Source organism: Triticum urartu, chromosome 3A, assembly GCF_056163025.1.
Source record: "Triticum urartu cultivar PI428250 chromosome 3A, HENAU_Tu73, whole genome shotgun sequence".
NCBI classification, from domain to species: domain Eukaryota; kingdom Viridiplantae; phylum Streptophyta; class Magnoliopsida; order Poales; family Poaceae; genus Triticum; species Triticum urartu.
Genome location: NC_141875.1, coordinates 270,405,340 through 270,431,198, shown reverse-complemented (window position 1 = coordinate 270,431,198; position 25,859 = coordinate 270,405,340). Strand labels below are relative to the sequence as shown.

The 25,859-nt window shown below is 43.1% G+C and overlaps 1 protein-coding gene across 2 annotated transcripts; it reads right to left on the bottom strand.

Moving 5' to 3' along the window:
• Positions 1-144: 144 nt before the first annotated feature.
• Positions 145-23,978, bottom strand: LOC125543876 (2-oxoglutarate (2OG) and Fe(II)-dependent oxygenase superfamily protein). Of its 2 annotated transcripts, none has more exons than XM_048707368.2 (9): positions 23,497-23,978; positions 19,114-19,161; positions 5,698-5,874; positions 5,464-5,614; positions 5,264-5,350; positions 3,204-3,328; positions 2,746-2,864; positions 458-569; positions 145-363 (listed from the first exon to the last, which is right to left on the bottom strand). In XM_048707368.2, the coding sequence occupies exons 1-9, from the start codon at positions 23,821-23,823 to the stop codon at positions 328-330; spliced, it is 1,182 nt and encodes a 393-aa protein (XP_048563325.2). In that variant the 5' UTR covers positions 23,824-23,978; the 3' UTR covers positions 145-327. The 2 variants fall into 2 exon arrangements, with proteins under 2 accessions (XP_048563325.2, XP_048563326.2); XM_048707369.2 differs by having other exon boundaries at positions 462-569.
• Between the last annotated feature and the right edge of the window lie 1,881 nt (positions 23,979-25,859).

Sequence of the window (25,859 nt, the reverse complement as noted above, 5' to 3'; positions counted from 1 at the left end):
AGGGGGGGGGGGGGGGGGGGGGGGCTCCCCTTTAATCTCCAAATATGAAACAGACACCTAACTATAATCCGCAGAATACATAGAAGGGGGTTCAGTAACTCTAGCATTACTCATGCTTTATACACCAGTACAACTGAAACACTATAAAAGTAAAAACCATGGCTTATGTGGCAATGCAGAAGGGAAGTTCAGATTTACATAAGATGCAATGACACTGACAAACATACGAGCTGGAAATTTGACAACAATTATACTAGATGTTTCCCAATGATCAAAGGATGTTTAATATAATACAGGATTGCATAAAATACATGCAGTAAATATGACTTAAATCATTGCCCCTCCAGCACCCCTAAGAAATGCCTGTTCGGAAGTAAAGCAGAAATGTGTTAGAAGCTAATAACAGAATGTTAGCTGCCAAATGGACAGCGTACGAGTGTTCTAAAGAGTAGTTTACCAACTTGGTCGCTTTGACGCACTGAATCTGCCTCTCTGTCTTTTCACGCTGGCACTCACCGCACCAGCTAGAAAAATCCATCTGGTATTTCTTCATCTCCCTGAACACGGAGCTGAACAAAAGATGCAATAATTCAGCTGTCCAGACTCCTGTTAGTAACATTAAATTGCACTCCCTCCGTTCCAAAATAAGTGTCTCAACTTTGTGCTAGCTCTAATACAAATTTGTACTAAGCTTAAGACACTTATTTTGGGACGGAGGGAGTAATAACTAAGGATGTGTTTGGTTGGGAAAAGGTAATGTAAACATAAAGGTAATCAGATTACAGCGGCACTGTTAACTGTATTGGTAAAAACTGAAATATGTTTGGTTCAACACATGTATCGCTAACGGCGCATGGAAGGCCCATGGGGCTGCGGGGATCAGGCGGCCACTGGTTGGTCCTCGCATGGCTGGGCTGCTCGCAACAAGCACTTCGAGTGACAAAAATGGAGAACAGTGCATGTGCTCATGCTGCTCCTAGTCGGAGGAGGGTCGACGGAGAAGATCGGCGGCAAAGGGGATCCATGGAGTAAGGAGATTGCAGAGGAGATTCGGGTAGAAGAAGACGCTGCTGCTCGCCACAGGAGAGTAGGAGGGTCGACGGAGAAGATCGGGGCAGATGGGACGGGGGAGGGAGCACTCGCTGGAAATCTGCAGGGGGAGAGAGAGAGAGAGAGAGAGAGAGAGAGCTTCGTTGCGGTAACGGGAACCGATAGGGTGGGGGGGGGGGGGGGGGGGGGCTCGGGCAGAATAGCCCGTGAATAGTACCTGATCAGTTTACGGGGTATTGTTTACAAGACAATGTTTACCAAACAGATGTATCGGTATGCATTGACACTGTAATCAGATGACGGATGAAAAACTCCGAAACACGTCCTAAAAGTAACAGCAATGTTAAAATACTTCATGCATACACGGAAAGCTGCTGGGTTCTCATTTCAACAACCATCTGAGCACGCAGTAGACATGCAACAGTTATACGACATGCCACGGGGTCAAATGGAACCAATTTTGTTTTACATCTTATTACTGACCTAAAAGCATCTGCGTCCCTTATTATCCAAATTTGGTGCTACTTCACTTCTGCTTTGTATATACTCAGACGATTTTTCTCACCATGTATGTGTGTGTGTGTTCGTGTCTTCCCTAGTGAGATATTATCTATCTACAGGAGTTCCGCCACAATGATCCATACACGATTAAAAATTGCCACTATTCCTGCTTTTCTTGTTGATTCTGGAGGATGCAATTTACGTAGACCACTTTGTCGCTGTCATTCTGTGCAGGACACCCTTTCTCAGTTCCTTGCCCTGGTCCTCATGCTCAGGTACGCGTCATCTTCTTGCTCTAATGGTTGCTTCTGCTGTTCCACCTCATTTTCAGACTGGGGCTTGGGCCATTTCTACTGCCAACTTAACTAATATTCAGCCTTTTCCTGCTCTAAGAATCTTTGTAGCAGCGTACCTGTTTAGTCTAGGCTTCAGCTCTTTGATTGTGTGTGCTATGCATGTGATTGTAGCACCCTGTGAGCACACTACGCTGACCACTCAGTCTGTTGAGAGTGTTTGTATACGCTACAGTACTCAGCATAAGGAATATCATTGTTATTGTCATGTTGGCCTATAGATGTCGGTTTCTGAGGGTATATTCTTTTTGATGAACCATGTCCCTTCTATGCTCGGTCTTTCCCTGGAGCTTCTCCAGATTTTTTTGTCTATCCACTTTTTCAACATTAATTTCAGTTGAAGGTGTTAGAGAGATAGCTGTAGTCTTGTATGCTCTCTTATGTATTTCCTATTCAATACGGATTCCTATCTTACTACTTCTCATGTACTGCTATATTGGCTAGAGCCCATGGAATATGTTAAGTTGCTACTTCAATATTAGGCTTGTTAAAGAGATTAGCGCACAAATCCTAATAATGAAATTGCTTTAACCAAATAAATGCTCAAGTCTTACGGCTATGAACTCTTGGCAACAACGGAAAGTTGCATAACTCAAATACAAGCAACATAAATACAAAAAGGAATCAAAAATATAAGTAACCCACAAAACCATTAAGATATGAACATTAAAAAAATATCATAGTAGGGAAGTATGATAATAACACAGTATATAAATGCATGTATGGCAAATTATTTAACTATGGCGATGAAGGCTAGAGAGAGTGGACATGTCCGGATGCAAAAATAGGCCACTGAGAAATCTTGGGACAAAATTGAAATTGCAAGGAGAGATCTGAGTACCTTCTGCACCACAAAAGCAGATTCATTCTGAGCCCTGATGATGTCGGTCTAGCACCATGTCTATGACGGCCACGGTGAAGTACAGCTCGTCCAGGAACATGAGAGTAATCATACATTTCCTGCAGCCAAGATCAGGCATGGGAATACTTGGTTGAAATTGCTTCCTCCTATACTTGATAATTATTTCTTTGAAAAAAGGTAAAGTATGAACTATATTGATTTGCAGGTACTGTATAACTGATGTGAACAGCTCAACATCCCTATCTTGCCAACAGCTGATGTCAAATTCCATGCGCGAGAATTTTAGAAGTAATGCATTCAAGTTAATCAGTATCAACAAAGATGGCAAAACCCAGCATGCATGGGCACATGGACAAACAAATGAGAACCATATAAATCTTAAAAGAAGAAATACAATAATCTATGTTAGTTCACAGTAGTTACCAAACACCATGTACCTCATGCTGTGTTTCTGAGTTCACATGATTCTCGCAACGAATGCCGCGAAAGTATAATTCACCGCCTGAGAATTGCTTGCCAAGGCAAACATTTAATGTGACCTCAGAATCATCAACATGGAAACCTGCAAGTCCGAGTATTAATAGCTTACAACAGAGAAAAAAATATTTGACTTGCTTAGATGGTATCTCTAGGCACTAAAGAGGTGGCAAAGCAGATGGACTTGTCTTGCAGAAAGTGTCACACGAGAAGTGACAAAAAAATGTAAGTAAAGAAAAATAGAAGGAATGAAAGTTCTGGTAATTACAGCTCTCCTTTCCAAAAATCAGGGCATATTTTCTCTTGCGCATAAACCAAGAGAACATTGAAAGTGACCCAATACCCCTAATTATTACATCTTAAGTGTTGTATTCGATGATGCATGTAGGAAATATAGTGGGGTATAGAAGGACCAACGCACTTATTTTGTGCTAGAATATCAGATACGCCCTATGCAATTATGCAGGCAGCTATGCTTGTGCGCGCAGCCATCGCCCTCCCGCGCCGATGCGATTCCCTTCTTGTGGCGGCGGCCGCCGCCTAGGGTTTCTCCATTCTCCCCCATCGCCTGGAAATGGATGTGCTGGTGCTGCAGACGACGTTCTGGTGGTGGTGCCCCTAGGGTTTCTGGATTTGGTGTTGAGGCGCCGACGAACTAGGGTTTGGATAGGGAGAGAGAGTGACGGGAGGAATGGGGAACGAAAGAGTGAGGGGGGGAACAAGCGAGTGAGCACGGCGGGCAAGCCGTGTCCTAAATCTAGCGCCGGTAGCGGTCAAACGGCGCTGACTGGACGGAACCGTGACGGGAGGGCAAAAGCACAAAGAAACCAAAGTGAGTTGGGCAAGAACGAGGGCTTTCGGAAACTAGGGGCAAACCTGCCGAGGGGGACACAACTAAGGGCACCAAATTAATTATCCCTATTTTCAAAGAAACGAGCACAGAATAACAGAGCATACTAATTGATTTGAAAATTATCAAACAAAAAAGGTCACCTTGCCATAATGTTGGATCATACAAGGCATACTACAAGGTAAAATTGTGTGTATCAATGTTGTCTGCAGAACCCGTTAAGGCTAGAACATCACCATTATGATATAAGAAGATCCAACGGAGTGATTGGGAAAATATGACTTTATGTGCCCTCGGCAAAAATTACAATCATTTCAGCTCAGTTCGACATATATATGAACTCAACTATTTGTTTTTCTTTTTCTGTCCAGGTCACAGGAAGTCGTGTTTTTTCAATCAATCCATTAGATCATCTTACATTATAGTCCTAGTGTCATAGTATTTTTGTCATGATTTTGGGAACTTCTACAATGTTGAAATCTTAAACAGGTTATGTGGTAACTATTGATAGAAAATCCTCCTATATAGGTACAATTGTGTGTATCAATGTTGTCTGGATTCGACAGTTCAAAAGTTCTCAAAAAATATGAAACAAATACTAGAACATCACCACTATAATATAAGAGAGGGAGATGGAAAAAGGACACACCTAGGGTGTGGAATATGGAGTTGACATGAAAACGAGCTTCTATTCTGAGACAAATGAGAGTCACTGATACACTAGGCAGGAAACAGAAAATCACAAGACAGCTATGGCCAGTTTAAGAGCACCAGTTTTTATAGTGGATATATACACTTCTTGCAGACCATGATCATCACGATGGAAAAACTAAAAATCAATAGTACCACAGCAAGATTGTATCAGTCCACATTAACAAAATAAGCTATGTCCTTCACGTTTGGTAGAAAGAGCCATTACGAGTATCTTCCACATATAGATCTAATATGTGGCTTTACTTTGTTCAAACAGATATATGAGTTGAAAGAAGGCCCAAGAGGTTGCTTCATGTGCTATCCTCAATATAAAGGGCGGGGGGCGGGGGTGGGCACAGATTTTACAGCATGAGTATCCCTCTAAAAGGCAGCCATCCAGACATGCACAATTCAAGAACAGAGAACCTCAAAAATTTCTGGCGGCATCCCTGGGAAAAAAAACAATGGTAACTTTACCTAGTTCAACATCTCTGTCTTTCCCATATTCAACAACAAAAGCATGATGAGAGTCCAATGTTCCTCCACCAACCTCAGCGTAAAAAACTGAAGGTTGACACAAAGAACATAATATTAATGTGGAAGGAAAGGTATGCTGAAACAATTAAACCAATAGTGATTCTTCCTATCTACAACAGTACAGCAATAAATCAAATAACCTTTAGAAATTGGAGCTATGAACTCCTCCATGAACTGATTCAGCATAGATTCCAGGCCAAAATCATCAAGGACAGCACCATACTTATTCATTGTATTTGGCCTCATTATCTTAAATTTCATTGCATGAACCCACTTTTCAAAGTTCTCTACCTACAAAGGTGTAAATAATTGCTTTCACATTGTAGCAAAAGCCTTCATAAGAGCTAAATTGGGTGTTAATTACTTTGCCATACCTCCTCCAATAGCATGTCACAAAAGTTGGGCTGTAACATAGCAAATGAAAAAACACCAGGAATTGGTTCAGTCATTATACTTGCAATGCTTTCTTCTGTATTGGTTCTTACTGCTTCAAGGAATGTTGGTAAGAAGAAAGCCGAAGGGTGCATGCTGTATAATTCTTGATGAAGTGGCTGTAAGTTGGCAAAAAAGTGAATTACAAGCAAGCAAACAGGAAAGAAATAGTCCTCCAAAAAATAAAACCATGGCCAATTACTAGCCACACTTCTATCTAAAATATTTTAAAAGATCCGACAAAATGGTGACGTTGAGTCCTGACTCCTGTGGCACATGATAGCCAATACTTTTAGAGTTATATCATGCTCAGCCTGTATATTTTCCCCATTGTAAGGGGTTTCCTGCATATTTACCACCTATCCGTGTGTGTGTCTCTCTCTCTTTCTATATATATATATATATATATATATATATATATATATAGGTCTGCTAAAATCAGCCTGAGCGTATTATAACTAAGCATACGCTCCGGCCAGCAGGGTGCGACCGATCGGATCAACTCCCGCAGCGCGCATGCTAATCAGCCCAGTATCCTAGTCCCCAGCCCCCGCCTCCCGCCTCGTGCAGTTATAAATTCAATCGTAATTAGTTGTTGGATTTTACGAGTGGATCCCCCGCACAGAATGCCCCGAATGCCCACCTGGGCCAACTATATTTTGATCGTAAAGTAGTGGCAATCGGTAGTAATACATATTTTTACGGCGTTGTAATATACCCTCTTAATCTAACAGTAAAACATCACCCTTCCTATAGTAACCAAAGCAGATCTCTTTACTGACCCATATCCATATATGGTAATGCAGTTACCACATAGCAAGCAGTGGTTCACGGCAGCAGTAATATGATTTATTCCATTACCATATATGTTCATACCTTACCATGGTTAGTGGTAGGAGCCATGGGGTCCATATATGGTAATGCAATTACCACATAGCAAGAGGTTCACGATAGTAGTAATACAATTATTCGGTTACCATATATGTTCCTATTTTTACCACCATTAGTGGTGGAGCCATAGCGTATCGTGGTGCTGTAACTTGGTAAAAGTATCGCATCTATTACCACATATGCTAGCATGTTTACTGTCGTTAACAAAAGGACACGAGACGAAGTGAGGCGCGTGGCAATGGTAAGGAAAATTAATCTGTTACCATATGTTTCATTTCTATTTACCATCATTTGCTACAAAAAGGCGGAGGTGGGGCTTCATTGGCCGAGCAGTGCGCCGAGCGAGGAATTAGCGGCCGGAGCGTACGATAGCTTAATCTGCGCTCTCGGTTAGTATATATATAGGAATGAGATTCCCTATCCGAACTTACCAGGGTCACAACTATCAGAACCTTACGTGAGTGCATTGAGATTAGAACTTTTCCTTGTCAGCGGTTCCTTTTCTCTCTGACAGCTTGATTTTTCGCACGTCCTATTTACTGTACACACCTGCCACCCTCTGTTAAGGTTCTGATCCAACCCTGCCACTACTGGGCCCGGCAATGTCTCCTGACACGGGCTATCCCACGGGAGCCCATCATCTTATGGTTCCAACTGTTTGGATTTTTCTAGCCATGCTTACACACCGCAACGGACTCCGTCCACTCTTCTTCATTCTGTTTTATTGCTCTATAGACCACGTGTTGCCTGTTCTCACTCTCGTATAGTGCTGTTCTTTTAAAAATTTTGGCATTAGTTTTTTTGCAGCTCTTTTAAGTCTAACGCATGCTAATTTAAGAGCCGTAATGGCCGCTCCCGTATTTGCTGACCACGTAAGGTGATACTAGTATGTTGACGCATACTAGTAAGTTGGACCAAAGATAAGTGAATGCAAGGTGGGTGGAGTTTCATAAGTGACACTGTCACGTGAGGACGGGACGATGAATACGTCCCCTTGTAATCTTCAATTTATATGTTTATACTGCTCGCGGAAGATCCAATCCTTCACGACACAAACTCTGGAAGTATCAAAACCAAAGACTCGTGACATGCACCACCATACAAGATATTCTGTACGTGTGGTTGCATTCATTAACTTTTCACGGCTCTAATCTCCTTGCCACCGCTAGAAAAAGGCTAGCAGTACATGATGGCGGCGACAGGGCCATCCTCCGTCTCGCTCAAGGGCGCGGCCGCAGTGCAATTCTCGTGCGGGTGCCCCGGTCTACTCTCGCGCGTTCATTCGCCACCACACCAGCATAGATGGCTCACCCTTGGTAGTTTTGACGGTTCTTCATAGTGACCCATGAAACCATGATCGTGTCGTACGTTTCTGAGCGAGTTGAACAACGGTTCCATGAATGAGGGTCAACAGTTCTTCACAAAGTTTATTTTTGGTTCCCTTTCTTTCGTAGACGGTTCTCCCCTCGTAGTTTTGGCGATTCTTAATGGTAACTCGCGAAACCATTATCGCGACGTACATTTCTGAGCGGGCTGAACAAAGGTTCCATGAATGAGGGACAACGGTTCTTCACAAAGTCTATTTTCGGTTCCCTTTCCTTTCCTTCGTACACGGGTCTCCCCCTCATAGTTTTAGCGGTTCTTCATGGCGACCTGTCAACCCATTATCGCGTCGTACGTTTTTGAGTGAGTTGAACAACAGTTCCATGAATGTGGGGCACCGGTTCTTCACAAAGTCTATTTTTTGTTCCATTATCACAACAATTCCACTTTGGTGGTACGCCGACTTTTCGTGAAAGACTATTTGGGACCAACGTTAAGAGTGGTCAGTCAGGATCTAAACATTGCTAATACAGTTCTTCATTCCAAAAAAATCATTTTTGTGCATATTATATCAAAATTTACTGCAAATAGAAAAACTTATTATATAAATGAAAAACTACTCCTCCCAAAGTTTAGAATATTTATTTTAAAAGTTGAGTATAGTGGATCAAATCCAGTCCGGTTATTATCTCCACTAAAATCTGACCAGTTGAGCTGCATGTGTGTTCAACATAACTGGCTACGCCTAGACTTTTGTACTTAAGCATCATGCAGGTATAGGTAGCGTTCAATGGATGCACATAACATTCCAATTTGGTAGTAGCCCAGCCGAGGCATAATAAATTATGTATCTCTACGTGCCATTCAAAATATGACCAGCAGCAAGTCATCAATATCTTTGTGTTCGCCAAGCTGAAACACTGGTCAGTTGTGTTGTTTTCTCCGATTCAAGGGCACCCCGAGTCAGACAAATGGTGTTCATCAATGCTCGTGAGTTCTTACAGAAGAGGAAAATGCAGTCTCAGCCTTTCTGAACATGGCGTTTCGCATGTGGCGCTCTCTCCCCTGCGTCGTCTGGTTGCAGGACCAGGGCATATAGTCGCATTAAAAAATTCTGAACCCAGGCCCAGCCATGGCACACAGTTAAATTTCTGAATCCAAGACTGAAACTATTACCCGAAAAGTCGAAATGTTGTTGATTAAATTTAATACCAATGGTTTATAAAGCATGAAATGAACATCATGTTCAGATAAGTTGTACTCCCTCCGTAACTTGTAATATTTCAGAGAAACTAAATGTGTGTGCCTTCATTCAGATAATAATATGGTCATAGAGGACAAAGTCAACATGCGTTGATTCAGATAACATTTTCTTCAATGTCTCACTTAAGTGCTTCAGCCGTTATCAAACTGTTTGTGCAAAAAAGAAGTGCTTCAGCCATGATCAGACTACTTGTGTAAAAAAAGTGCTTCGGCCATGACCACAAAATGAGCTCGATCAATATGTCCATCACCGCGAACTAACTAGTCAACTCCCAGGTGATTAAAAATCAGCACAAAGGCACAAGCATTACTCACGCGCAAGCATCACACCTGATGAGAGGGGAAACAGCGGGGGTGGGTCATCGTTCACATCACGCATGTTGACGGCCTCGATGTAGCTTCATGACAACAGATCTGAGATGGGTAGGGGAAGAAACAAACAAAGGTGAATTCTTTTTCCCAGCAAGATGAACCCATGTGGATCTGTGGGGAAAATCACCACATAGACGGCCACGCACAAGCATCATGCAGGTAAAGGGAGGAGATCACCTGGAGCGCGTGGCGGCCAGTGACCATGGCAACGAGGCGAGGAAGAGGAATGGGAGCAGGGGAACTACTCCCTCGAGCGCCTGCTCCATGGGCTCGTGGACGTCCTGCAGCTCGCCGTCGACCTCGGCTCGGGCGACCAGAGGGAAGGAGACGAGCAGGTTGGGCGACGCCGTGGCGAGGAGTGATGTGAGTAGGAGACCCAGCTGGGCCTTGCTTCTGGTGCTCCAGATTGGGGGAGTGAAGGGGGCGTGACGCGAGGGCAGAAGTGCAAAACAACTGTGGTGTCACGGAGGAGGAAGGAGAAAAACAGGGGTCCTCATGGCTGGATATGGCGAGCGGCGGTGAAGAGGATCGAGTACATTGACAAGTCCTTATGGTTAAGTAAAAAAATCAAAGGGGTTGGTGGTCCACCTCGTCTCAAGTCACGAATGCAAAAATCTCAAAAGTGTCGACCCGTGAGCGAAGTATGGGATGCAGGAAACAGTGGCAGGCCACGGACCACACAAAATCCATGTGCCTCTTGCTGGACCACCAACTCCGACACTTGCGAAAAGACTTTGCCCGCTGCAGAAAGTGTCAGGGAATCAGTGGGTGAAGTGCCGTCGAAATTGAGAAAAAGGCGTGCATATTTCTACCTCTCCCTCATACGCACGGATCACGGAGCAGACCCTCTCGGCAGTGATAGTTGTGACCATGGTCAGTTTTGATATTCACAATTTTGCCTATATATATATATATATATATGGTCGCGCTATTCGTCACCCTGGGCAGACCCTATCGGCAGTGATAGTTGTGACCATGGTCAGTTTTGATATTCACAATTTTGTCTAGTCGCGCTATTCGTCACCCTGGGTGAGGAATAGTTATTCTTCACCCCCCTCTATTTTACCATCAATGCACCGTAATTTTACGTTCCGTAAGTGTTGTCTTATTTCCAACGCAAAAAGAGACCGTAAGAAAATATATAATCGCCGTAAAAAATATTTTATGTTATGTAAAATTACAAACGTAAAAACATAGTCTAAAATACACATAAACTATAAATTTTCTTGTCTTATGACCTATACTTTTATTTTCTTATGTCAAATTTTACGTAGTGAATCAATAGGAATGTAACTATTTGAATTCCAAACGAAATTATAAAATGATCGTAAGATTACCTCGGGTGAGGAATAATTTATTCTGCACCCTGGGTGATGAATAGTAACACTATATATATATATATGACAAATGTTTCCTACCACCAGTGGTAGTTACCACCACTTGTGTTTTGTATGTTCTATGTAGTCAGTGCTGTAGCTAGGATTTCCCCACGACCCAGGCTCAGCTTCGTCGGTACAGTGAACACTGTAGCTACAGTATGGCACTGTTTGCTACAGTCAACGAAGGGCTGTCACTCTACGCCCTAGGCCACGGCCAGGGCAGCCCGGGGCCTGCCTACGCCCGTGTATGTAGTATCTGTCAAAACCGAGAGTATATACGTGTAGTATGTATATAACAATGTTTAGGTAGTATATATACTACTTTTTAGGTAGTATGTACCATATTTTGAGCATACTCTTTTTCACGTACAAATGTGTACGTATTTCACAAATATAACAAAACCTATGGGCTCATATGCAATTTTTTCGTGTAACTTGCTTTGAAATATCATAGATATAGTATATTAATATATGTAGAATGATAAAGTAGTATATATACTACTACATGATAGTATATGAGACATGTGGGGTAACTACCACCGGGTGGTAGGATGTGTGTGTATAGATATATATATAGAAAACATATCTTGTGGACGGTCTAAAGCACTCATGGTATCATTATGAAAGTACAGGCCAAAACTGTGAAAACCTAGAAATATACCTAACCACTATCCTACTGCAATAATTCTCTCTAAGAAGAATGCCCATGTCGTGGCAATTCCTCCTACAGCACGTCCTTGTATAATGCTCAAGGCTCTAGGCTGAGTAGCAGGAGCAAATTTTAATTTTGGCGGAAAAAGGGGAGAGCTTCCCGTTCCTGGTTCTACTGTAGCCGGATTCCCGGAACCACAAGAATCCTTAGAATGGGAATCCAAGTCAGCACCTTTTTTCTTGAGATTTTGAGAAGAGTTGCTCTTTGGAGAGCAGAGTACGATGAAAGTTGTTGACCCCCAGGAAATACAAGTTACGTATTTTCTAACATGGTATTAGAGCCTATGTTAATTTTTGTGCACGCGCAACTCATGCTTGAATCTTCCATCACGCCATCCTCATCTCTTGCCGATCGTCGCTCCTTCCACTTCCCCACCTTGTTGCCCACTTCACCCACCACGTCTCCCCACCGCCGTTTCCCGTGAAGGCCGTCGTATCTCGATCTTCAACTGCCGCCCATCAACACGACTGCCGCATGGCACCCACTAGATAGGCTTGCGGCGAACACCCGCTCAACTTGCTTAGCTCGCCCACGTCTTCTTGCTGGATCAGCTGAAGCACGCCAACGCCTGCTAGATCAGCCACCCGGCTCCCTTCCCTACCTCGATTCGTTGACGCAGGCACCCGTCCTGCTCAACTCGATCGCATTGCCGCCCGATTGGTCCGCCCGCCTGCCAGCATCCTGCGCTGACCCGCTGGTATGGACCCTACCCGAGTTGGTCCGTCGCCGGATCGAGCGGTTGATTTGGGACACGCTTTGGTTGCCTATATTGACTTGGGTGTCGGTTCTCCGTGAAAAGAAGAAATAAGATAAAAAAAGATCCAATGTCTTCGTCATCGGGCTATGTCGCCGTTCCTCGATGCACGGTGATTTTTTTATGGTACTAATTACACCGAGTCCATTGCCTTTATGCACATTCATATGCGTGGCATTCGTCTTCGGGGCATTCTGTCCGGCGAGGTCCCCTAGTCGCCACAACCGGTTCCTCCTGTTGCTGCTACCCCGTTGACACCACCGGCTCTTGTTGCAAATTCTCAGGCTACTAATAAGGATGCAGCTAAGATTGTTAATGATGCTGCAATTCATGCTTATGAACAGCAAGTCTTGGCCTATGAGGAGGCTCTTCCCACTTAGTAGGATGCTCTGTCTTCTTACAGAGTTACACTCAAGATGATGATGCTCGTACTGCGGATGTTCTCACATCTAGTGTGTTGCCTAAGTTTGCCTCTGATTTTATGGGCCTTATTACGTCTTTGAAATGTGGACTCTCTTCGCCAGCGCTATAAGCCTTTTGGTGATGCCATATACATGTTTGTGGTTCGCCAAGAGCATGCTCCTCAACGGGGTGACTCCACTATTGATGAGTTCTACACACAAAGCTTTGCTATCTGGCCCCAGCTTGACTCTCTTTGCACTACTGGTTGTGGTTCTTGCCAGTGTGGCATTGTGCGGTCACACTTGACTTGCCAGTGTTGATTCTGGACTTTGATTTGAGCGTTCTTGGGCTCGTTTTGAAGCTATCCATGTGCCCAAGGTCATCATTTAGGCTTCCACATCATTTGCTTCGAACCAATTGTTGGCAGATTGGCATCTTCACCTAGGCCTTCGACCATGATGACTCAAAATCGTGCATCTTCGTCGTTTTCGACCTTGGGGATCCTCACCAAGGAAAGCTGGTACCTCTCCATCGAGTAAAGGAACCAACAAGCTCACCAACGACTTCAACCATCCATACTTTAGACACCAACAATGGAAGCAAGGTCGGTTAACCTCAAACCTTGATGAAGGTATTGCGCTGACAAAGGTATCCATCTTAACACACACTTATCTTCCCCTGCCATTACCCTTGATAGCCCCACCATTAGTTGAGCATACCTTTACACCCATTGAGACTAGCTATCCAAGTGTTGTCGGGCCTGGTGAACTTGAGCACCTTAGTGACTCTCATGCATCATATTGTGATACTTGTCGTGCATATTTGGTGAAGGCCCAATGGAAGTGGTGGAAGGAAGAAAAGGGGCAAAAAAAAAAGAGCAAGAGTCACAAAAGAGCTTATAAGCAAAGGAGTTGTGCGACAAAGATACTTGTACTAAGGATACATTTGATAGGAAAACATTACACTTGTCTTGTAGGATTGGTGCCAAGTTCTATCACACAACCAAGCTATCGTCTCCTTGTGTTTGTCCAACACGAGCTTAATCTTTGTTAGGTAAAACTTGTATGCTCATTTCTTTGGCTACACAAGCCCCATTATCTTGGCGTGTGAGTTTCCTTTTGCCTCTATATCTTTTGTGAAAACTTGCATAGCATTTTGAGTTCATTGTGGTTTTCTTCCAACTTTTACATATCTTGGACTTCAAATTGCTTGATTTCGTGCCACTAATCCCTACCAAGCTCCACTATAAGCCTATTGTGTAAGCGTGAGATTGGACAAGGTCCATTACCAAGTGCACTCATTTCATATTGTCAATTGTGAGATCCCTTGATCCATATACAACATCGAAAAGAGGTAACTTTGGTATTGTTCATTTCTTTCATTCATACCTAGCTAGAGTGTTAATATGGATAGGGAAGGCACATCACCTCCAATCTACACCAACAAGAACCACTTCGATGCCATGTGGGACTACATCGGCGCCAAGATGGACGCACACATTGAGCTCATCAAAAACATGCTCAACAAATGCAAGTCGTCCACATCTTCAACATCATCTTCATGACGATGCTCAAGTGCGCATGCTTCTGAGCTACCATCTTCTTCAAGATCACACCGACATCGACATAATCACCTACAAGAAGCTCCGACGACTACAGCACGTCGACCACCAACTACAAGGGTGACCATTCCATCTTCGGAAGTGCCCAGCTGGCCGCCCATGGGATATTCCCTTCGGTCATGGAGGCAAATGATGATGAGCCCCACCACATGGCCTTCATCTATGGTGAAGGTGATGAGATGGTTGAGCATCAGAATTTCCCTTCAACCACGACGGTGTATGATGACTATGGAGACGTGTGAACCGATGCTACTCCAAGCTCCAAGTTCTACAAGATGGACCAAATCCCATGTGAGGATGAGAGCCATTCCACCATATGTGAGATTGAGTGCATTCCACTTTGAGAGAGCGATAGAGTTCACTACTACCCTATGTTTGATTAGATGCTCCAGTTTCCATGTGAGAGCTACCACCATCACATTAGTTAGATGTGTGACTCCACTATATTTGACTGAGTGCACCAACCTTGAGGGAGGGAGTGAGCCACCATATTGAGAGAGTGAAGTAGTTGATAGGTCAAGTGAGGTCATCCATCATTCTAACAACTTAGCCTCTACCTTTATTGTGTCTTCTAATGCTAGGTCTCGTGGACGATGACGCCCTGATCCTCAACAACTTCGCTCCTCCTTTGGACAAGACAATGGCCATGGTGAAAGAAGACCCCCCCCCCCCCAACACACACACACACATGGTTCCATCAAGATGATGTAGATGACCACAAGATGGCCCTTTCCACCACACATACACCACATGAGTGGACCTTCAAAGGTAACACTACAGGTAATGGTGATGCTCTTGTCCCACTAGTGGACTATCATGATATTGATTGCTCGCATTATGATGGTCTCCCTATTGTCATGCCTCATGCTAGTTTGACTTTCTCATGTGATGACTTGTTATCCATTTATGATCAGTATGATAATTTCATGTGGAGTCTATTAGTTGCTATCCAATGTTGCATAGGATATCTTATGAGAATTCATTAGGTCACATCATATTTGATAATCCTCTTGCTTTGTCATATGCTATGGATAAGATTGTTGACTTACATCATTGACATCTTATCGTCGTAACTATGCCTATCCCATAAAATGCAATTTAATTTGCAAATATGGCATGGATGACAAATTTGTGGTTAATGCCATTTGCCTGACTTCTGAAGTGTGAACATACTGCATGCTTTGCATCCTACAAATACTATTTGTCATATGCCATGCCATGACCACTTCACTTTGAACATGCATTACTTTATATGTCAATCCAATTTCTCCACGTGTTTGCTTACTTGTCTTGCTTGCAACATGCTTACACTTACTCATGAAGAAGCCCCCATAGTTTCCTCATACATGTTAGGAGAATTTGACTGATCTTATGTGTTCCATGATTCCCATCATTGTGTGCACGATATGCTTATCATGAATACGAATACCCGAGTTGATATTGATGCACTATGGTTGCTACACTTTGAATCCCCATTGTGCTTATGCATAACAACAATCATTTCATGATGGATGTCGTATTTCTATATCATGCATCAAACTTATTTGAGCATTGCATATCTTGTGCTAACACCCAACATACACATACACACCATGATAGATGATGCGTACATATATCACACGCACACATTGTTTCTTTTTCAATGTTGTGTAGGCACCCACGCTTATTCGTCAACCTCGCAAGCACACGAGAGACGAAACGAGCTCTTGAGAGCAACCAAGATGTGCTCTACCACGGAGTATTTATCCTCCATTCCTTTTGGCAACACGACTTCGGGACCTTATTCTACATGGCACTCACATGGTTACGGGGTATTGTTCATTTCACACTTCGTGCCCAGCTTACCATATTCATTTTGCATGTCATGGTCATTCCTATATCATACGGACATGCACTTGTGACCCATGCTTTGCATTATACATGACCCATCCTTATATTTCTTCTATGTATGCTTGCAAGATTGGTGGAGATATTTATTATTGCCATGTTCCATGTTTATTACTACCTCCGTCCGGGTTTATTGGGCCCGAAAGCCACAAAGCCCCGTTCGTAATTACTAGGCCGCTTATGTTAGTCTCGCTCGTTCGCATTGTTCCATGCCTTGGGCAGTTAATTCCAACCGAGACATGCAGCGGCCATTCCTACTTTCAAGCCACATCAAGCAGCCACGGTCAAAAGGCAGTCAATGCATGGGTAACCTTCCATGCAGCGGTGAGGTACGCACTGTTGTTAAGGGTGGGAGGTTAGCAAGCGGGGAATTAATGGGAAGCGAAGCGCTCTGGTTGGTTGGACCAAGAGCGAGTTTTGAGGAATCTCGGGTACGGCGTGTCTTGGTATGATGATTTGGCTTCGAGGTCTTTTAAACCTGGACGGAGGTAGTACATGCCTATGATGATACTTGTGTTGGGGGAGCCATAATTATGCATTGTTCGTTCCGAAGGACTTCTCCCCGAAACATTGATAGTTTCCCATGATGATTGGTGTGTTGATGGTTGTCCATCGCAAAGTCAAAATGGCCAAATCAAGAGTGATAGGTAATGGCAATGAATGCGGACAGCCTCAACCGGTTGGTTCCTTCGTAGTGTATGTCAACTCTGCATTGGTGGCCAGGTGGGCCAAGGTTGCCCTATCTTTGGCCATGTTGCAATCTCGGTTTTCAGACAATTTTCCTCAAATTAACTGGGTAGTTCTCGAAAGTTCTGTTCTCCCGAGCTCAAATGCACCCTGATCAACAGTAAAATCCAAAAAATAGTAAAACAAATCTGAAATTTTTTTGTGGTAAACTTTGACAAATGTTCTGCATGCTTACCAAATTTCAGCATGGAATGAAATTCGTGAAGTCGACAACAACAAAGCCTTTAGTCCAAAACAAGTTGGGGTAGGCTAGAGGTGAAAAACCCATAAGATCTCGCGACCAACTCATGGTTCTGACACATGGATAGCAAGCTTCCACGCACCCCTGTCCATGGCTAGTTCTTTGGTGATATTCCAATCCTTCATATCTCTCTTTACGGACTCCTCCTATGTCAAGTTGGGTCTACCCCGACCTCTCTTGAATTATCAGCACGCGTTAGCCGTCCGTTGTGCACTAGAGCTTTTGTGCGCCGAATATGCCCAAACCATCTCAAACAATGTTGGACAAGCTTCTCTTCAATCGGTGCTACCCCAACTCTATCTCTGATATCATCATTCCGAACTAGGTCCTTCCTCGTGTGGCCACACATCCATCTCAACAAACGCATCTCCGCCACACCTAGTCGGCCAACACTCGGCGCCATACAACATTGCGGGTCGAACCGCCGTCCTATAGAACTTGCCTTTTAGCTTTTGTGGCACTCTCTTGTCACAGAGAATACCAGAAGCTTGCCGCCACTTCATCCATCCGGCTTTGATTTGATGGTTCACATCTTCAATACCCCATCCTTCTACAGCATTGACCCCAAATATCGAAAGGTGTCATGAGGCACCACTTGCCATCAAGGCTAACCTCCTCCTCGTGCCTAGTAGTACTGAAACCGCACCTCATGTACTTGGTTTTAGTTCTACTAAGCCTAAACCTTTCGATTCCAATGTTTGTCTCTAACTTCCTATTGACCTCCGTCCGACTATTGTAGACTAGCACCACATCATCCGCAAAGAGCATACACCATGGGATATCTCCTTGTATATCCCTTGTGACATCATCCATCACCGAAGCAAAAAAGTTAAGGGCTCAAAGCTGACCCCTGGTGCAGTCCTATTTTAATCGAGAAGTCATCAGTGTCGCTGTCACTTGTTCTAACACTCGACACAACATTATCTATGAAAAACAAAATCAGCACTGCAAAATGTTCTCAAAACTAGCATTTATTGGAGCATCAATTTTTTTCCACGACTTCCACGAATGTCATTTCGTGCTGAAATTTTGCAAGCATACAAAACATTTGTCGAAGTTTACCAAAAAAACTCATAATTTTTTGAATTTTTACTATTTTTTTCAATTTTACTGTTCATCAAGGAGCTTTTGAGCTCAGGAGCAGATACTCCACGTTCGATAGTTCTCTTCTACTTAGTTAGCAAATTGAGGCCTTAACTACAATTAGAAAGTGTTTGTGCCCATCTACATGCATGGAGGTTCTAATAGCTACGCCTTGTCGAGATATTGTGCTGAGATAAATAATATTGTCAACTTAATGCTTACACTAAAATACTTACATCTATGACTAAGTTGCATGTAATTCAACTCATCTTTACTTCCATATTCATGTGCCTAACTAAAAGGATCTCCACATGTATGGCATGCTCGATAAGAACATTTATAAGTATGGAATTCACATGATGGATTGTAACTTTTTAACTATGAAAATTCAAACACCCTATGCACTAGACAGGCTTCTATCCAATCCAGCCCACAGAACAAACAACAAACTTTGCAAAACACGTGTCGATTCTAACATACGGCAGGTTGTGCAAGACAAACACATTGCGCCATACACATTTGTTGTCGCACAATTCATTGAAAAAACAAAAATTGTAAACCAAATGGTATACTAATATGCATGTTGGATATTTCTAATTGCAAATATATGTGCATGCGAGAATAAAATTGGCAGTTATCCATCTCAAAATATTTAGAATGTAAGTCGATGCTAAATTGCAAACCTTATAGAGGTGGACTATCTTCTGCCTGTATTCTTTGTGCCTATGAACCTACACCAAAAATAATACATCATATGAGTAAGCTCACTTAAGTAACAAGACACAACAAGAAGCAAGGTTGAAATGCTGGAAGCAAGCCAAAGCTAAATTCAACTACATTGGGAGCGTTTAGATCCTTGGCAAGAGTACTTATAGCCTTGCCGGGCAAGGTTAAGTGTTTGGGACTATTTAAATATCTTAGCTTTTGTGGGCCAGCTGACTTAGGTGGGCTAGGAAAACCTTGCTTGCTCAGGAGAGCCAAATCGGCTCGCTTCCAACGGCGAACTTCTCGCGGAAAAGTCTATGACCCATTCCTGACAATAGTTTTCACGATAAGGCTGGTAAAGTAAAAGAACCAAATGACTTGACCAAGCAAGGTTATCAAAGTGAAAGCTGCTAGATGAGCTAGCCGAGCTATTGTCCAACTAAGCAATGGAACCAAACACTCCCTACACTGTTTTGCTTTGACATTTTCATAATCCAGTTGTGAATATACACTGATGAAGGTTTAAACATGCAACAAAGGAATCAACACCAATTACAAAGAACAAAGCTCACTTCCAGTGTAACAATCAGACTTTGTAATGAAAACTGAGCTCGAGTATGAAGGATGCAATATTGTTGTTCTAATCTAGTATCTCTATGCAACAACTCCATCTAAATTGCCTAAATATGTACTAACAAATCCTACTGCGGCTAAGTAATAAATATAGCCCCACATTTCTACAGCTTAGTTGATTAAATATTGGACCTGGCAAACAAAACCGTCGCTGTATGGCTAGCTGTGTTGCCACTTGCCAGTCCAATACGATATTGCAGGTGCAAGTAATATCACAAGTTAAAAGGATGTTATTTTTACCTGCAACTTCTACTCCTACTACCCAAGTGTTCAGAATGATGTTTCATTAAAGGGCAGCCCGATGCACGTACCTCCCGCTTGCGCAGGGTCCGGGGAAGGGTCCGACTACTTTGGGTCTATAGTACGCAGCCTTTCCCTTCATTTCTGCAAGAGGTTGTTTCCAGCATGGTCACAAGGTAACAGCTTTACCGCTGCACCAAGGCTCCCCTTCTCGGAATTACGTTTCATTCCCAAAAGAAATATTCCCAAGTACCCAACCTAATCAAATCGCTAAATCTAAGAAAACCTAGATTTAAAAAAAAAACTGATGTTACAACTTACAAGTGAAGGAAAATAGTAGTATGTCCGTGATAACTAAAATTAAAAACTGTAGTAAAAACTTGAATTACTTCTCTTTTGTACTTGTGCTTATTGCTATGCTAGATAAGTATATATCACACGCATCATAATATACATTGTTTAGGAATAATATATACGCCCTCTGCCCCAAAATTAGTGTCTCAAGTTTAGTACAACTTTGTACTAAAGTTACCTTCACTTATTTTGGAACGGAGGGAGTATATATATATATATATATATATATATATAAGGAAAATATATACTACTAGCAGGTGTAGTTACCTTCACTTCCGCCACCATCCAATTGCACCAAGATCAGAGCTTACCTTAACGGGCCATGGGTGGAGAAAAGGTCGATTTATTTGCACCCTCTTTGGTGGTTTGTTGAGCTTCTGATTTTCTTGGCTCAACTAACCGGTTAGGTTGTCTCTTATCTTATATGTAGTATTTAAAGAAGATTGGATCTAGATGACGCATGCAATCCAAACAACTCCTCTCTTCCAACCAGATCAAAACGACATAAACAGAAAAAAGGTATGCACCATGGTCTTCCATTTAGAGGCATCTATATGACATGTAGATTGATTTTCTATATCGCTCTTGTTGAATCAGGCTGTACCTGTGCAGTGGCGAAGCTACAGTCACTTCTCTGGGCGGGCCAACACAGGCCAGGTTAAGAAATAGCATTGAAAATTTGCTTTCTGGGCCCAGACGACAATACATATACTCCCATTGTGTTTGGAGAATTGAAGTATGGAGTATATACCAAGATATGTTCTGGAGAATATGGAGTATGTAGACATGATTGGGTAATTGAGTTAAAGTATGGAGGATATTAGGATTCTGCAGAGAGCTTAGATAATATAGTACAACCTTAGTATTCGGAAGTGTGGAGTATATATACTGGAACTTTTAGAGAGTATAAGCTTGTCGCACTAGCATGCCCTATATATGATACCCGGCAGGTTGTTTAGTTTTTTTTCTGAAAGAATAAATAAGATATCAGTTGCATGTGTGCTAAATCTATTGGATTTTCCACCTATCCTCTAACCCGTTTGGGTGGAAGAATATAGGTCACATGGCAAGCAAATAGGTAGGGGGACTACACCCGGTTGTAGCTAAAATGTCCTGGAAAAAACAATGTAGCTAATTATGTGTGTGGGACAAAACAATGTTAGCATGTCAAACTAACCCCAATAAATCCTAGTGATGTTGCTTTTAAAAAGAGCTTACCAGTATATAATCTTAAATCTACCAAAGCTTGTTGATATCATGAACATAATTTCTCATAAGGTTTGATCAATCAGTTATAAAACCACATCACCACACAGCTAGATTACTCAGCTTAAAAAGCTTGAATGTGGTAGATGCATTCGAGAGAAAAATATTATGTCTTCACATGCATGTAGTTGACTCATTGAAGAGTATCAATCGACTGGTAAAAACTGAACAGTAGTCATACTAGATCCACATATGAACGTGACTTATTTATGACAGATGGAACAATAAATAAAGTATAAAGCACTCGATTACACAACTCAAACAAAAATTACCACAAGTTATTCATGGATGCATGTAAATTATATGTGCACCAGAATTAATGGCTTATGAGAATGGCGTTTGCAATAACTCTCATTAAACAAATTCAGTTGCCACTGGTAGATGAGAGACTGTTACTCAGATAAGAGACAGCCTTATCACATTCAGTTGCCACTGGTAGATGACAGACTATCACTCCCTTAAAATCAAGCAAAACCAATAGCTAAACAAACATTTTGCAAAATTTAATTTAACATGCAAAAGGAAACAAAGGATTGTCTGGATCACATATAACCTTTCTACAAAACAAGTCATGTAATTTTCTAGCCACTAGACTGCTTCCATGTTAGTAGCCACTCATAGGGCTGCCAAATGGATACAAAATACCTGTAATATTCAACTACCCTTTTGAGAGAATACAAATATGGATGTTATTTTCCCATCCGATTAATGATTTTTTCCAGATTTATAGTTGTGTTTGAAATTGCATAAAATTATGAATGGAAATATAGTACGATGCAAGATCTGAACATTCCTAATCTAAATTGTCTTTTTAAAACTATTCATGTCCATCTTCAAATTTGATAAAGCAATATACATATCTGGATGGTATCTTTTAGCTCAATGTTATGTCATATTCCTTTAGGTGATAGAAATAAATTGTACTAACAAGGTGAGCTATAAGGAGCGTGTTGCGTGTCATCACCTAAGTTATAGGGGTATCTAAATAGTACTCCCTCTGTAAATATGCATAAAACATTTTAGATCACTACTTTGGTGATCTAAAACATCTTATATTTATTCACAGAGGAATAGAATACAACCAAATTGAATAGATATGTATTATTGTACTTGCTATAACATCCTATTCAAATTCATGAGTGCCCCTTGACAAATATGCATCCAATTCATCAGTTGACACTCCTACCAACCGCAAATCTTCTCTCCTCACCAAGTACCACCTGCCCCATCACCCAAAGATGCCATTGGCGGGACTGCTATCTTCCATCGCATCTGCTTGCTTTCTGCTCTGCAAGTTGCAGCAGTTAGGGCACCTCGAACACTATCCCCCAAAACGGACACACTATCCGTCTGCAGACCGCGTCCGGATGCTTCCACGGACACGATACGGGAGCCTGCCATCCAACCCTATACCTCAAATGTCCGACACTTAACTTAAAAAGGAATATGCCTAATGTTGATTCGAGTGGAGTAATGGTCACTTTCTAATGCGTACGAGTAGATTACATGCTAACTAATCACCTTCTTTAGCAATGCTTCCGCCAAATGTCTGGACTCCCGCAAAGCCCCTGGTTTGCTTCCGGTTTGCGGACGGACAAATACGGATCCGCGTTGGATGGCAAAGTGCATCCGGGCAGCTCAGTCCGGATGTATGCAGGCGTTTCGAGGATCCGTGTTGGAGATACCCTTAGTTCGCCCACCGCATCCAGCGACCAGTGGTGCCAATATTACCCCGGACTTCCTCTCATGGCCAACTCTCCTCCACAAGGCCCCACTGCCGAATGATACTGTCGACCGCTACTAAAGAGTATGTCCATATGTCCCATATACACATAAATCAGTAGCTAAAGAGGGATCGAGAGCTCGACCTTGTTTCGCTCGCCATGGGGCCAATAGCGCGCGAGTATGTCCCGCATGAAGTGTAGCTTGACATCACGGTCGGCATCGAGGAGGCTAGGCGGGAGGTGCCGCTCCAGGGCGCTGTACACGGCTGGCGCGTACTCGCCGCGCACGTCGGTGTAGTCCTGCGGCTTGTGCTCCGTGTTCGGATTGAGGCGCAGCCGCCTGTCAGAGTACGCCGCCGCCCCCAACGGCCGGCCGGCCATGCGCGACGGCGGCGGAGCCACGCCATTCCCGTTCGCCATCCCTCCCTGCTGGCCCTCGTCCCGTCGCTCCGCGGGCCCCTCTAGAGCCATGGCAAACGCGGCGGGATTACAACATCGAGCGTATTAGGGTTAGGGTTTGGAAGGGGCGAATTGGGGTGAAAATTAGGGTTTTGCTGAGTCCCTCACTCTCACGCACTCCCAAGTCCCAAGGGCCGGGGAGAAAGAGCAGCAGTTTGGGTAGAGTCCTCTGCCCGGCTCCACGCCTCGGAAAAAGTACAGCCTGTCTTGTGCCCGAAAAATAGAAAACTAATTTTGGTTTTTCACGTGATGAAATGAAACAGGGTTTTTTATTCAAACCTCAATTGTTTAAATTAGTCATCTATTCCCTCCGTTCATAAGTACTCCCTCCGGTCCTTTTTACTCTACATATAAGAATTGTCTGAAGTCAAACTTCTCAAAATTTGACTATATTTATATGAAGAAGTTTGACCATATTTATATGAAAAAAAATATTAACATCTATCATGCTAAAGTTATACAATATGAAACTTTAAGTCCTGATGCATAAACTGGTATTGATTTCACATTGTGAATGTTGATATTTTTTCTATGAAGTTGGTCAAACTTTACGAGACTTGACTTCAGACAAATTTTATATGCGAACTAAAAAGGACCGGAGGGAGTATAAGTCATTCTGGAAATTTCAGTATAGACTACATAGGGAGTATAATCTATAATACCTAAATAGTTCGTCTCCGCTATCTTATTTCTATTGGCATGCAACCTATGCACATCAGCAAGTCAGCCACATCATCTTTCTACAACCGGCTTATAGGTGGGACCAACCAAAATTCAGTAGCGCAAAGAACAACCACCTCAGCGATCGGTTACCAACAGAGGGACCGACCACAACGAGACCAGCGTACAGGACAGATGTCTCTTTCACTCGATTCAACTGAACTCATCAAATTCCCTTTTCCCCTCTGTACAGCCAGGCTCGACGGTTGGGATCCTATCTCACGTCACTCCGGCAGCCTCCCCGCTGCAGTAGCCTCCTCGTTGACAACCCCCCAAGCATGCCAATCCACCACATACACAGCAGAAAGACAAGGCCGATGGCGAGGCTCGTAGTTGTTGACATCCTGCTTTAGCACGTCGCCACAAATCCAGGCCATGAATCTTTCACTATTGTCCTCTCTTTTCATCTGCTTGGTACCGCTCACGTAAAGAAATTCGGATTATTCGATGGATTTCCTTCTGCCAGAAGTCATGTGTCGTCCTCCTATGGTTTCCTTCATCTTCCCTCAATCAAGCCATGACAATGTGACGGAACTACCATTGCATCAGCCGCTACAAAGAATAGCAAAAAAAACACCTCACTGATGGTGCCGATGGTGCTAATGGCATCAAAGGAAGAAGATCGTGTTTCTTGCTCTCAATACTGCGCCATCGACAACCAAGCCTTCATGGGCCCTCGCCACCAAAGACGCGGACTGTTGTTGATCCAGGCCCCGTGGCAGCCACCATGAGGGGCTCGGATGGGCCAAGCCCCACATCTCGGCGTCAAATCAGGCTCATGATGATCCACAGTTCCACACTTGCCATTGTCAGCATCCTCCTGCAACATTACCTACGCCTGAGGTGGGGGCTCACCTTCCCTTCTACTTCTTGGATATGAACGAGTTTTTTGATTTAGTGGATTGGTTGGAAGATCGGATTTACACTAAAAAAAAATACACTTCCGTGATGATACGTGTTTGTCATAGTAGGTCGCGTTTTTTGTCATGCATGTACATCCATGACAAATTTATGACAGAATCAAGATAGTCATACCTGTGCTGTCGTAGAAGTGTTCCATGACATTACCAAAATTATCATCACGGAAGTGTCCACTTCCATGGCGATAAATCGCGCGTCACAGAAATGCTTTCGTCAAGGGTGACCGACACGTGGCATCCACCGTAACGGAACGCCGTTAAGCTATCGGGTCGGGTTTTGGATCTGATAACCTGTTAACAGCCCCGACCAATGGGAAATTTCCACGTGTAAAATTCTTATTGGCCGGACGAAACACGTGTCAGCTCGTCAGTGGGTCAGATAGGCGCCTATGGTATGTCGACACGTGG

Bases quoted from the DNA above. Each gene is read 5' to 3' on its own strand.
- LOC125543876 (XM_048707368.2), bottom strand. From the start codon at position 23,823: ATGGCTCTAGAGGGGCCCGCGGAGCGACGGGACGAGGGCCAGCAGGGA. The intron at 5,615-5,697 runs GTATGGCAAAGT...ACACCTTTGTAG, and splicing joins GTGACATGCTATTGGAGGAG to GTAGAGAACTTTGAAAAGTG. The intron at 5,351-5,463 runs GTTATTTGATTT...GTCAACCTTCAG, and splicing joins CATAGCTCCAATTTCTAAAG to TTTTTTACGCTGAGGTTGGT.